The following is a 14772-nucleotide window of genomic DNA, read 5'->3' on the forward strand; positions in this document are numbered from 1 at the left end:
GCTGATTCTTCCCCTGCAAATAACCCCATATTACCCAGAAAACACAGGATTTGGGAAGCCTCTGTTTATTGTGTAATGTATTCCCAGCCTCAGTTACTCCAAATCTCCGTCTAGACTTTAGATCGGAATTGCCTACCCTGGCTAGCAATGGGTATCCAAGCAGAGGTCTTTCCCAGCTCTGCTGTCTGAGATTCTTTAATCAGAATTGCTAGGGATAGAATCTGGGGGTTTTGCATGCAAAACACGTACTGCACTGCTGAGTTATGGCGTCTCCCTTGGAATGTGTAATGCAATAATAGATAAAAGGGTACCTCCAAGCACCTGCAGAAAGCATTTCCTTCGCCACCAAGTAGCCATATGCACGCCCTTCTATTGTTTAATAAATAACCCTTTTAAAAATATGCTGCCAGGATTGCCCCCCCTTTCGGCAGTACTTTTCTGTGCCTTTAACACCGCATGACAAGCAAACATTAAGCAGGCATTGGATCCATCAGCATGTTGATACGGTGACAGCAGCCATGATGCTATGGGCAGCTTAGAGGCCTTGCCATAAAAAAGCAAGCATTCCCCCCCCCCCATACAACCCATATAAAATCTGGGCTCCAAAGAGAGATTCCCCCCCCCAAACCACCCCCAAACACTAGGAAGGAATATTTTGACACTCTCATTTATCATATAGCACTTGTATAGCCTGAGGCGAAGCTCATTTAGTCAGAAGTAAATACGCGAAGGACCAAAACCTTAGTGTGTGGAAAGAGCGTTATGATCCTCACTGCCTTCATCATAAAAAAATTCCTTCCTGTAGCACCTTAAAGACCAACTAAGTTAGTTCTTGGTATAAGCTTTCGTGTGCATGCACACTTCTTCAGATACACTGAAACAGAAGTTGCCAGAAGGATCTGGCAACTTCTGTTTCAGTGTATCTGAAGAAGTGTGCATGCGCACGAAAGCTTATACCAAGAACTAACTTAGTTGGTCTTTAAGGTGCTACAGGAAGGAATTTTTTTATTTTGACTATGGCAGACCAACACGGCTACCCATCTGTAACTGCCTTCATCATGTGAGAGTTGTTGTTAAGTTGTCCTCTTTTGTAAGTAGGGAATGTAGCCTACCATAGTCTTCCAATGAGCTTCTTGTTTGAGTTAAGATTTGAACACAGACCCCAGCTTCCCCCACTGATCTCATTAGTTCTGTGCAGCCTAATTGAAAGTCTTGTTCATATACAGTGGTACCTCATGTTACATACGCTTCAGGTTACAGACTCCACTAACCCAGAAATAGTGCTTCAGGTTAGGAACTTTGCTTCAGGATGAGAACAGAAATCGGGCTCTGGCAGCGCGGCAGCAGCAGGAGGCCCCATTAGCTAAAGTGGTGCTTCAGGTTAAGAACAGTTTCAGGTTAAGAACGGACCTCCGGAATGAATTAAGTACTTAACTTGAGGTACCACTGTACTTGCATCCCTCACTCTTTAATTTTCTTGAAGACACAGAAAGCAAAGGGAGTACACAGCTAAAAGAATTTGAAACCATCACACATATATTCTGTTCTAGGTATCATTTTCCTAGACTGCCAACAACCTCAACCGGTCTAGTAAATCTTATTTCTTAAATACAACACTCTGTTGTAGAGTTTATTGTTGCTATTATTGTTCTGAATCAGTTGTATTCATATGAGTTTCTTGGATCATAGGAACCTATGCTATATCAATAGGACTATAGCATCTAGATCAAGGGAAGTAATAGTGCCACTGTATTCTGCTCTGGTCAGACCTCACCTGGAGTACTGTGTCCAGTTCTGGGCACCACAGTTCAAGAAGGACACTGACAAACTGGAACGTGTCCAGAGGAGGGCAACCAAAATGGTCAAAGGCCTGGAAACGATGCCTTATGAGGAACGGCTAAGGGAGCTGGGCATGTTTAGCCTGGAGAAGAGGAGGTTAAGGGGTGATATGATAGCCATGTTCAAATATATAAAAGGATGTCACATAGAGGAGGGAGAAAGGTTGTTTTCTGCTGCTCCAGAGAAGCGGACACGGAGCAATGGATCCAAACTACAAGAAAGAAGATTCCACCTAAACATTAGGAAGAACTTCCTGACAGTAAGAGCTGTTCGACAGTGGAATTTGCTGCCAAGGAGTGTGGTGGAGTCTCCTCCTTTGGAGGTCTTTAAGCAGAGGCTTGACAACCATATGTCAGGAGTGCTCTGATGGTGTTTCCTGCTTGGCAGGGGGTTGGACTCGATGGCCCTTGTGGTCTCTTCCAACTCTATGATTCTATGATTCTACCTTATCCTGACTCAGACCATTGGCCCAATAAGTTCAGTATTGTCTACACTGACAAGATGTTGTTGGCCTACAACTCCCATCAGCCCTGATCATTGGTCATGCTGGCTAGGGCTGATGGAAGTTGGAGTCCAGCAATACTCTGCTTTAGTCTACCAGCCACTTCTAAAGAAGAAAGGCATGCTACAAAATCGGCTCATGTGGATAGTTTTGCAGGGCGTGGGTTCAATAAACAGGAAGCAAAATAGTAATCAGACAACACAAAAGCCGCTGAATTTATTCCAGTGTTTTTAAGAATCCAGCCATCCGGTTGCCATCATCCTGCCTCACTTGTTTTGAATGCCACAAAGCCTCAATATATGGTGCCGTTCCAGCAGTGGTTTTCTAGTGCTTCAGGTTACATAGCTTGTACATACATATTCATCTCTACAAGGCTCTTTTAAGGTCTTCTAGGTGGGAGGCTCCTTATAAATGCGGAAGGAAACTTCAGCTATTAGCCTCCTAAGTAAGGGTGGCGAGGTGAATTACTGTCGATTATCCTGACAATATTACGGTGGCATTTTGGAAGAGGAGTTCCCTTGGGGTTAAGAATATGAGGCCTACATTCATTAAGAGAGAAGGGGTGTGTGTGTGTGTGTGTGTGTGTGTGTGTGTGTGTGTGTGTGTGTGTGTTTTAAAAAGGGGACCTGGGCAGGAATGCCTGTGGAATGTTTAAAGACAGGGAGAAAATGGATCCCAAAACTTTCTGGTGGAAATGAGAGGCTAGAACACTTCAGTGCAGGAACCAGCAAGCGACCAATCACGGAGGAAGTGCAAAGAGACTACTCTTTACTCTTTACTCAGGAGGCACTGAACGGATGAGCCGGATAGATTGTTAATAGCTAGTAATCGCAGACACAGATGAGAACATAGGCTAGAGCAAGCCCGACAAGCACTTACAAGAAGGAAACATGACAGGATTCAAACATTGAGTAGGAAAGGGGAGCAGCGTTGCACAGCCTCCGCCTGTCCTGAAATGTAACTCGTGTTTAAAATTACATTAATCATGCTGTCTGCGGTTAGAGCACCTGGCTAGAAGGTCAGAGATGGACAGTAGCAGGTCCTCATGCAGGGTAAATTGCTCTGTTGACACTGGAGGAGCCGCACGGTGGGAAAATGCTGCTCATCATCATGTTCTGATGAGAAGAGGTCTTGCTAAATTAAACTGACAATGGCCATGTCAGGGAGTTGATATTGGTACCTCCCTGGATGCGTGGCGGTTCAGATAACTGGCAATTTTAGTTCTTGTACCATAACCTTAATAGTTACACATTTGAAATACTCTGCACAGGGTCAGAGGCACTCTGTAGCCAGCCTGCTGCTGGTGTAATGGAAAACAGTTTCGGCAGATGATAAGGGGGTGTTCAGGTTGGTGTTCCTGGCATGAGGTTTTGGGTTGAAAACAGTACTAGTGTAAGTGCATCTGAAATTAAGCACTTGAGAGGACAGGAACCTGGGATATAGGGCAGTGTACACAACCCAATTTCCACCTCTGGTTGCATACAGAAAAACTGGATCTGAATCATCTGTTGGTGCCACGAAGTCTCTGTCTGGAAGCGCCCATAGTTGCCTGTCTGTTGAACTCCTGTGGTATTCTATTGTGTCTTCTCATTCCTGCCCACCCCAAATGTAATTAGTGGGGATCCTCTCTTGCCCCACTTATTGTGGAATAAGTCTGTCCAATGTAGACTGCCAAAGTGCTGCTGAAGCTTTTCAGAGTTAATGGCATTTCAGCTAGTACGTTCAGCTAGTCCTTGTCCGTTTATTTAACTGGCAATCAATTAGTCAGTTCCTGTGCTTTTTAGAGTACAGTTGCTCTTGTTTGCAATGCCAGATGCCAAATCGTTGACATGTATTATATATTAGATGAGGGTGGGGGCTGACTCTCCCCCCCCCCATTGTCCCACAGTTCTTCAGTAGGCTGTAACTAACAACCAAAGGAGGAGTCTGTTGAAGGTGAGCAGAACGCATGAAGGAGGTGTGATTAGGACACTCATCACTACAATCTCCATAGTACTGGATGATTAGCTGCTGTGCACATTTGATTTTCAACATGTTGCATCTTCTTACACAACCAGATGAAGTGTGGGACAGGACTGTGTGATCCTGACTAATGCACTTTTTGTCAAATGAAACAGCACGTGTGAACGTGGACACTATGCACGCGTCGGTGCAATTATACAACCAGCAAGTACTGACAGACATATTCTGATGTCGCTGTGTAGTTGGCCCCAGCAGAAGAAGGTTAATTATATCTTTTAAGTTGCCTCAGTTGTCAGCCCTTGATACTAGTCCCAAGCTGACAGTTATATACATAGCAATTAACCAACAGAAAGGATTTGTGGCGATGGGGAGAGGCTTGGCCTTCTTTTCTAAAGCGTGGGCACGCACACACAAAATGTTTCTTTAATGGAGCTTAACATAGATGGCAAATATTTCGCTCATAAATATTTCATTTACCAACGTGTCAGTTCAACAAACATTGACTCAAATCAAGACCCTGATAACAAAGTTTCTTTTTATGAGAGGAAAAGTGCAGGTTGCTTCTTTTTCAAAAATAACCCAACTGTTCCTTTTATCTCTACAGCTTCAGATATCAATATATCAACCTGCACAAAGTCCGTGCTACTTCACAGGTTTTGCGAGGGCCAACTGGCTTGTTTAAATTAGTTTGCATTGTGAATCTGGATCTTTTTTCTGGTTAGGGATGGGGAAGAAGTTTGATGCAGTTCACATTTAAGGGCGAGCCTACCTGATTTGCACTTTCTGAAACCACCCATGAACTGAAACACAGCCATCATTTGAAATTTTCACTTATCTGAATTTTGCCAGGCAGTTCTCTGGCCAGGTAATGTGTACAAAAAATGCTACCTTCTCACAGGAGCAGTCCTTTGGTATTCCACTAGTTTTGAGGCTTTCTGTATTCAGGAAGCCATTTCCGTGTTAACTGCTCTGTCATGGCAGTCCTGCAAAACCTCAGTCCATTATAGCCAATTCTGGGTCACCTTCTGGACCCCAGTCAGTTGATATAGCTAGGTATATTGGACATTATTGTTGTATTGTGATAACTAAAAGTACAGCCTGGAACACACTGTTACATTTTCAGAGAAAATTGGAAGTGGTGTACGAAGTGTTTTTCAGGGAAACTTGTCCATCATTACTGCTCTCATGGAGAAACTCCTGACATTATTCCAAGGAAATCAAAGGTTCCATTGAATACAATTGGAAAGTGCCCATCTGCAGACCAGAAAACAGTGTATGTAGATGGCCACTTCTGCACTAAAAAAAGAGGAAACATGTTTACATAAAATGTGAATATGCTAAATTATATGTACAATTGCAAAATTAAAAATAATTACCATAATTCCAGTGGAAATGCAATACATTTCACTATAGTGACAAAGACTGTGACCAGGTGACATGCACCTGCTGCCCATGTATTGTGATGATAGATAACTTCAAGACTTCTACTTTCGCTTCTTGTTGTTTTTTAACTTTAAAATGTATTTGGACTGGACAGTGCTTCAGAGGACAATCCTCTGTAAAGTAGGATGCATGGTCATCCCACTTGACTTTGCCTTGTAGAAGAGAAACAATGTTTTGTTGAGCACTTTCTCATATTATTTTGCAGTCCTGCTCAGTAAATTTGCTGTCACAGTTCTGATCTGTGTCCATGAGAAGGTTTGGGAGAAGTGGATAAGAAAACAGAAAAACTGGTGGCTCAACAAGCTAATTGGAGGACAAAGCGAAGAACATTCTCAAGGAGTTCCAAGGTGACAGGAAGATGGACCAGGACTTTAGCATGAGCATGATTTGGAAAACACAACAACAGGGCAAATTAGGCAGTGAAACAGTGGATTTAATGCATTTGCCTATCTCCATTCCCATCCCTCCTGTGAAACTCTTTTGCTGTTGCCAGTTTTGTTCTCAGCAGTGTACTGGCACTTGCTCCCACTATGAAAACTGTCTTGTGTACTCATGAGTCACATGTACATCAGGAATCCGAAAAGCAGCTTGTCATACCTGTGTCTGTCTGATTCATTGTCTAAGCTCCTGCAAGTCTCGGTTTCTTTTCACTTTTGTCAGGTGGGGGACTTGTGTGTGTGCTCTCGTTGTGTTAGAGAAGGCCTTCAGAATCTGCTAATAATGCTGCCACTGAAAACACAAGGACATTATTCTGAAACTATTGTGGAGAAGGCTCATCTTCTTTAGTGAAGATTCTGCATTCAAGGATAGTTCATTCTGGGGGGGAAATATTGCTACCCAAATAAATATCCTCCATCCTGGAGAGTCAGGACCATGTTTGGACACAAGGTTTATTTTGAGATGTTTTTACATCATAGTAGGATCACATATATGTAACTTTTGGAAATAAACTTTTGAGAATTTTGGGAAAGGACCCTGAAGTGGCTTTACAACTAAGAATAGGGAATCAAGAAGTCAGCTACTGTATTCATGAAACCTAATATTCTTCGTGACTTAAAAGGAGTAAACGGAAGTTAAGAGTTTTGATATAGGCAAGTAGAGGAATATTGTTGTGTTTGATGTGGCTTTCTTGGTGCAGCCAGATTAAAGGACAATGAATTATATTTAGGTGTCCCATGCTTTTGATCCAGAAACAGCTATCTCTTCTCTACAATTCATGCACTCTCATACAAATTCAGACAGCATTCAACTTATTATGCCCTGTCCCTGAGATTTTCTGTAGTACAGAATTTTCAAGGAGCAGAATGGGGGAACCTATCACTTGTAATTATGCCATAGCCAGTCCCCCACTGTTAGTACAATGGTTATTGGTTTCCCTTGCTAGGTTTAAGAAGCTATGAGCAGCATCAAGAGACTGAAGGTGGCAAAGCACTGTATGTGCAACATTTCAGAAATAAAGCGCTTGAAGGCTTGCCATAGCTGTCTCTCTTGGTCATTTAAAAGTGAAACCGACTTGCTCAAATAGGCACTCTGTGGAAATCATTTAAGTAGAACTTCATGAATTTATCATGAAATATCATGTGCTAAGAAGTGGTTATTTAAATATCTGAGTATCGCATGTAATCAGAGAATTGTGAACTCATGAACTATCAGACCTTTTGAAGCTTAAAACAAAAAATATGTTTGCTAACATTGCCCATGCAAGGCAAAATCACTACCAGGACAAAAATATTAAGAAGGCTTAACTTCTGTCTGCTCCTGTTTTACAGGTACATATGCTAAAATCCCATAAGGGGACCTACACACTTGATCAGCACTTATTTCTTTCAACAGGGTATAGGATTCCAGGGCTGGATCCATACTGACCTTTTAACCGTTATTGGAACGGTATTAGATAGATCGTTCTAAAACGTCACAGGGCATACTGGTAAATTTAAAATGTTCCTTACCTTGTTTTTATCCGTCAAAACACAGTTTCCCTACTGCTGGTTCCTGGTTGCTCTGCAGCGTCCTCTGGTGTCAAATTTTAATAACACATTATGAACATTACAAGCAAAATGTAATGTGTCCATCTACATTATGAAAATCATTCCTTAACGTTATAAACCACGAGTGTAGTTCTGCCCCAGGTGATTTGTACTCATAAACTTGTTACTTTAAAAACCAACTTTTGGATTTGTCCCAGGAATATTTAAATTTGCTTTATGGTTTTAAATGGAAGACCAGCTAGATTGTTAGAAAAAAACATTTTTCAAAAAAACAAAGCTAGATTTTTTATTAAGAAAGGGAAGAATTGGTGTGCATCTTTTTTTCTTTAAGAAGAGAGATGGAATACTGGCTCTGAATTATTTCAAGACTCTAAAAGTTCTTCATCATGTCAGAGGCTGACTTCTTAAGTCTAAAGGGCAATATGTAGTGTGAACAAACTGTGGGTTCCTCACCCTACCCTTGGCATATGAACACACCAACCCTCTGCTCCTAATGGGTACAAAAGCATCTGGCTTATAGGTTATCAAGATGCTAAGGAACTATAATACTTCTGCTGCAATGTCTCTTACAGGCTGCTGTGATTTTTCAACTATTCCATAAGCAGTGTGATATCTTCTCAAAGGAGACAAGAGTACACACTCAAGATCTCTTAATGTGGATTAGTTACTTGTTAATGTTCTTTAATCACTAGTTTCTTCACACAAGCAGGAGGGTTAAAGAGCAGTTCAAGTGTCACACCACTCTTTAAAGCAACATTAAGACTCTCCGTCTTCTTAAGCTTTTCTCCATAAGGGAAGGTGCTCCATCTCTCCTAATCATTTTAGTTTCTCCATTTTGTATCTTTTCCACCACTACCATACCCTTTTAGAGATGGGGTGAGAGAACTGAACATAGAATTTTAAACAGGGACACGCCATAGGGCAGTTTATGTGAAGGCATACACATTACTTGCTGTTTGATTTTCATATCCTGTTCCTAATATTGAGATTGCCTTTTTCAGTGTTAAAGTATACCTCTTCACACCCATCTCTTCTGCATACTGCTTCAAAGTTATTGATTTGCATGATGACAGGAGTGTGTATAAGTAATCACACATAAGCAGTACTATTTTTTTGAAGTCCCCAGAAACCCACAATTATTCTAAGAGAGGTGATCACATATACATACAAAATTTCTCAGCCTCATATAATCAACATGCTTAAGTCTAATTAATGCACAAAGGTGTTAAAACCACAGAGCAACCCGACATGCCAGGCTTAGCTAGGTCACACCCCCTCACCTCGGGAGGAAGGTAATCAAACCTATTGTTCTCTCCCAACCTGCCTGAGAACCTCAGCGCAGACTGCATGGCTCTAACAAGCCATTCTTGTGTTCCTGTACCAATAATTTAAGAACTTTCATCACTGTAATTAAGTCAAGTTTTACTGCCTATGTTTTCCGAAAGATGTATGGAAAAGCACATGAACCTGACATGTTTGTAAGTAAACCAATTGAAGTGTTTGTAAGTAAACCCATTTTTAATGTACCAAACGTGTGCTCTTTTTCTATGTTGAGAGAAAAGGGACCATTTTGGAACTCACAAGGGTGTATTTTAAATATTTAACAGCCTTCCCCCCCCCCCACTTTGCTGCATGTTTTGTGATTATAAATCTCTGCTGAGATTCTCTCACCAAAAAACACTTGCCCCAAACTTCGATCTTGGCATCCAGGAATTCTCCTTTTATACCTATAATTTCCCCTTGCCACCAACAAAGATTAGTACTGGGGAAATGAGGGGCAAATTTACATTAAATGAAAACAAGTATTAAGAAGGTGTGCTGGCGCAGATACACTCTAAGCGTGTGATTTTGAGCAAAACCTCAGGAGTCCTGTTCAGATCTAAACTGGCATGGGACAAGGCTAGCCTGATGTGGTGAGTTGCCACTATAAGTGAGCATTTTAACCCAGCTCCAGAACAAGCTGCCTCTCATGTGAGTCTCATTGAGTAGCTGACATGGAAGGAATGCCAAGAGGATAGGTGTCCGAAAGGCTGGATCCCTATAGCAAGACTAACCCAACAATAGCAATGATCATGAGAACCCCAGCAAGAATACAGATGCTGATGAAGACAATGTCACTGGTGTCCTGGCCTTTGCTCTCGTAGACTTCTGCTGCCTCCATATCCTGCTGTTGGGACTCCACCAAGTTCTCTGCATACTGGTTCAGTCTGTAGGGATCAGAGCCAGAGATAAGATTCACAGAGGCCTCTTTCCTTTTGGGTTCGCACTGCACTTCATACTGGTGAATGTCTTCCTGATTTCCATCTGAAAAGTCAATATACAGGATGCTGACAATCACAGACGTGTTGTTTCTTTTCTATAAAAGAAGAAAGAAATACAAGCAAAAGAAAAGTGTTTTATTTTAACACTGTGCAGCCAGTGAACATATTCCTTTTCTACATTAGTAATAAATCTTCTAAAGAAGTAAGGCTGTCTAAGGTTTACTTTGTGAGCTACTAATTTATTTTTAATCCGGTAGGGACTTTACCTACTAGAGAATGGCAGATCAAGTTGATGGATTATGCCGAAATGGCTAAAATGACCGGAAGAATCAGAAATCAGGAAGACCAAAATTTTAATAAGGAATGGGGGGAAATTATAACCTTAAAAAGCATTGTAAACAGTTAAAACCGTTAGTAGGTTTGGGATATCACTTGTAGCTTAATGGTGAGTTTTGGACACAATGGAGATGTAAAAGATTTGGATTATCATAAAAGATGCAGGAGGAAATGATTAACAATAAGACCCACAAAGGGGAGGAGGGAAGTCGAGGAGATTCCTTGAAATATTGTTTTTATGTTGTATGTTTGATATGTGACTGTAAAATTTTAATCTGAAAAACCAAATAAATAAATTTATATATATGTAAATAATTTTATTTTTAATCCTCTTTGTTTTCTAGATAAACAAGATGCATGATGCCATGCAAGGTAACAGAATCCAGGTGGGCCTGACCAACTCCACAATGACCAAGCTGAACACAGCTCTCAAGCAACATATTGCGGTTGCCATATGCTCAATATCTTTTTGGGTTTCTGCAGTGCCAGGCAAAACCAGATACTTATGGAGAGGCCCCTGTTGGGCCACCACCACTGTTTTGTGGATCGCAGTATTATGCAGGGCTATACGGAGGAAAGATAGGTGGCAACATAACTTGGTAGGTTTACAGGTACAGTTTTGGGTCAGGAAGACACAGTATATTTACACAGCGAGATAATTAGGTGGATTACAGTTTGTACTAGTGTCAAACTGGAGCAAGCTTTGAATAGAGCAGAGGGAAGTTATGTGCATTTTGTCTTTGACATTCAGTACGTGTACTGATTTTTATATTTCTGTGATGGAATCTTTGGTACCACTATCTGACTTGCATATGCTATGGATGCAGAGCAGACGGGAAGAAAATCAATACGATTGGCCTGATTATGAGCTACTCACAGCTGGTGAATAATCCTTTTTTTATTCTACTCGTAGGCCATACCCTTCCTTCCAGCCACAGTCAATCAGTCAATCAATGTACGCCTTTATCAGAAGAACCTGCATTAAAACGCTTGTAGAGCTTCCCCTTTCAAAGAGGGAATAGTGCACAAAGGAAGCAGACGGATCTGCTGCCAGAAAAAAAGTCCTTCTCAAACTCCATGAAACTAGAGAAAGCAAAATTGGATTACACATTGGATTTTCATCCCATCGTGCCGCTGGACATCTGACCTGCTGTGACATCATTGCCAAAAATAAAGCAACAAATGCACATGGTTATTAGACCCTTGTTCTGGACGTATTTTTTAAAAGTGGTTTATTTCATACTGTGGCCTCATTTAGCCCCATAAAGCCTCATTTATGGTGACTTGTCATAGGCAGATGCCTTGTTTGGACTCAGACCAATAGTCCACCAGGTTCAATATTGTCTATGCTGACTGCCAGTAATTCACCAGGGTCTGAGGCAGGGAATCTTTCCCAGACCTACTTAGAGATGCTGAGGTTGGAACCTAGGAACTGTCATATGTACAGCAGATATGCTCTGCCACTGAGCTATGGCTCCTTCCCATCACCTTAAGATTCCCTGGTATCGCTTGTTCTCTATCATAGCAGAGAAGTCATGCCCACAGTCCAGGAAAGGCACCTTAACAGCCTCCATCTCCAACTTATTGCCACCTTGACTGTTTTAGCCCCTGGGTGTTGTCTGCCTATGTGAGTGACTGCCTTGTGATTGGCGGGACATAGCCACCTGTCAATCAAGACCCACCTGGGCCAGAAACTCTTTAAAAGATGACTGTTGCCAAATAGGTCCCTCAGCCGACCATCTATCTGAGGAGGCCAGGAGCATGTTTATAAGTAGCTGCAATAAGAGAAATAGACTTGAAACGTTTTCTTTTTGATGTACCATTCTGCTTTTACCTTGTCTTTTTATTCTAAATAAACTTAATAAAATTGGCTGTTGGGGACTTGGGTGCATTTCTGCTGGACTCAAAGGGGTATTTCCCGCCCTCACAGGGCTGTACAAGTTGGATCTGACAGAGAAAAGTAAAGTCTCTGGGGTTCAGGGAAGAGCTGGGAAGGCTTGATAATCTCTCATTTCCCCTCATAAATATGTCCCTTGGATCCACAGAAATCACTCTCATCTGAAGGCAGAGGGACCAGAGAACCTCAGGCCTTGCATGACTGACCTACCTAGACTGGCAGGCGAGGAATGAATGGAGCAAAAGGCCTCTCCTCTCTTCTTTTACACACACCTCATGGAATCACAAAATGGTACAATAAAGGGAAACAAGTTGAACTTATGACTACCAGTTCTTTGATCATGACAAGTCAAAACTATGTCATGAGGAAGCTTGGCTTAGCTCCCATGGTTATGAAAATATGTTGAAAATAAATACATGAAAATATTATGAATAATTTACAAGTTATCTAGTATTCCCCAGCAGCGCATAGCCTCATTTCAATGTCATTTGGATGCTCAGCACCTTTGACTGCCAAGCCATTGACCGAGGAATGAGCACCCCTCATTTTCTCTTTCTTTCTCTGCTCACTGGGTGGCCATAGACAAGTTATTTCATCTAGGGTCTTTAAAGTGAGCCTTGCCACCTGCACATCAACAGCTTCACAGATGACAGGGACCTAAAATGAAATTTCCCAGGAATCAGACAATAACTGCACCCCAAAGCAATGGTTACTTTCAAAAATGTGGGACTCATGTCAATCACCTATAACTTATAAAAATATAGTGCTTGTGTTACTATCAGTAGCCAGATAGCCCTATACTGGAAATCATCCAATATTCCTATGAGAGAGGTATGTTTTCCTAATGTATGGAACACAGCTTTATCTGAATATCTGGTCAGACTTAGACATGTTGTTTGGGGTGAAGCCAAATCACACAGTTCTGAAGTGGATCTGTCTCCATTTTTTAAATTATATATATATGGAGAGTCATATAAGTACTCCTCCCATGACTCCTCGTGGTTGGACTATATAAGGTAAAGGGACCCCTGACCGTTAGGTCCAGATGTGGACGACTCTGGGGTTGTGCTGCTCATCTCGCTCTATAGGCCAAGGGAGCCGGTGTTTGTCTGCAGACAGCTTCTGGGTCATGTGGCCAGCATGACTAAGCCACCTCTGGTGAAACCAGAGCAGCACATGGAAACGCCATTCACCTTCCCACCGGAGCGGTACTTATTTATCTATTTGCACTTTGACGTGCTTTTGAACTGCTAGGTTGGCAGGAGCTGGGACAGAGTAACGGGAGCTCACCCCATTGCCGGAATTCGAACTGCCGACCTTCTGATCGGCAAGCCCTAGGCTCTGTGGTTTAGACCACAGCGTCACTATACAGACTCATCTTAAAATCTAGGCTATATGTAACTGCACCTCTGTAATTTGTTTTTTCTATACAGAATATACTCAGCTTATGGTTCTGTTATGGTTTGTATGATTATGCGTCAGTTTGTACATACATTTATGATAAATCGATAAAAATTATACTAAATTATATTAAAACAAAATGTGGGACTTAGGAGCAGTTTTTCAGTAGTTAAAAAAAACAACAACAACCACCCCAAAGCAGCAGTGGTAATAGAAGGTGTTATTGGTGCTGTGGTGTTTTAACCTTTTCCTTGCATGCCACGATCCTATTTGAAGTACACTCACTCTTGTTAGCTGCTGAGAGGAAATTTCCTCCCAATGCTTAAAATGAGATATTTTTCTAAGGTCTGCAGAAGTGTGGAAGGAGTTAAATTCTCCTTGCTTTGATCCTGATATTTAACACCCCCTAGCAGAGGCTGCTATTTGCATTTTTTAAGGAAATGTGCCCTATAAATGTGTGAAACTCCACCTTTAATGTTACTCTGGTTTAGCTCTAAATTTTTCTTTGTGCAACCTGAGGATAATTTAACACATGCTGAACATCTGGAAGGATTTTGCTTAGTAAAAAAACCCCCCAGATCTGAGTTCCCCATTCACAGTGGTCGGTATGAATTCTGATTATCATGAAGCCTTCCTCCAAAAAATCATTAGACCAGGCTAATCAGCCAGAGTGTTGGAAAACCTTCTTAGAACAAAAACTGAGTCATGATGAGCTTTCTGCCTATGCTTGGATGCCACATGAGGTACAGTTCAAACAAAACACCACATTTACACCACAAACTTTTATCCAGGCATCACTTCACAGGCCGCTTACTTCAGAGTATAATGGAGGATACTTTTATCTTAGACAGATGCTTCTCAGCCTGACCTACCTCATAGGGTTGTAGTGAGGATAAAAAAGGGGGAAAGGGGAGTACCAATACCAAACGTTAGAATGTGCTTTACCCCAAATAGTTCTTTTCATTCCTTCAAATACGCACCCATAGATGTAACATTTCCCCTGTGTGTTTGTGTATAACATCTCAGAGGTGGTGTGGAGAAATGTGAGAGTATGTGTGTGCGAGAGAGACAGAAACAGAGAGAAGGTGGGGTGAGAGACCCAGGATGGGAGACTCCCATGGGAACCCCCATGTACACTTCCTT

General features: G+C 41.7%; 1 protein-coding gene across 4 annotated transcripts in view; it reads right to left on the reverse strand.

Annotated features, from left to right (window-relative positions):
• Positions 1 to 9072: 9072 nt before the first annotated feature.
• The window catches only part of CDCP2 (CUB domain containing protein 2), a 32444-nt gene continuing 26744 nt past the window's right edge, over positions 9073 to 14772 (reverse strand). For all 4 annotated transcript variants that reach the window (XM_081195401.1, XM_081195399.1, XM_081195400.1 and 1 more), the window contains one exon: positions 9073 to 10090. In XM_081195401.1, coding sequence (XP_081051527.1) covers positions 9773 to 10090 — 318 coding nt within the window. In that variant the 3' untranslated portion in view covers positions 9073 to 9772. The remainder of the gene's footprint in view (positions 10091 to 14772) is intronic.

The sequence above is a fragment of the Podarcis bocagei genome (genome assembly GCF_964188305.1).
Source record: "Podarcis bocagei genome assembly, chromosome: 5".
NCBI lineage: Eukaryota > Metazoa > Chordata > Lepidosauria > Squamata > Lacertidae > Podarcis > Podarcis bocagei.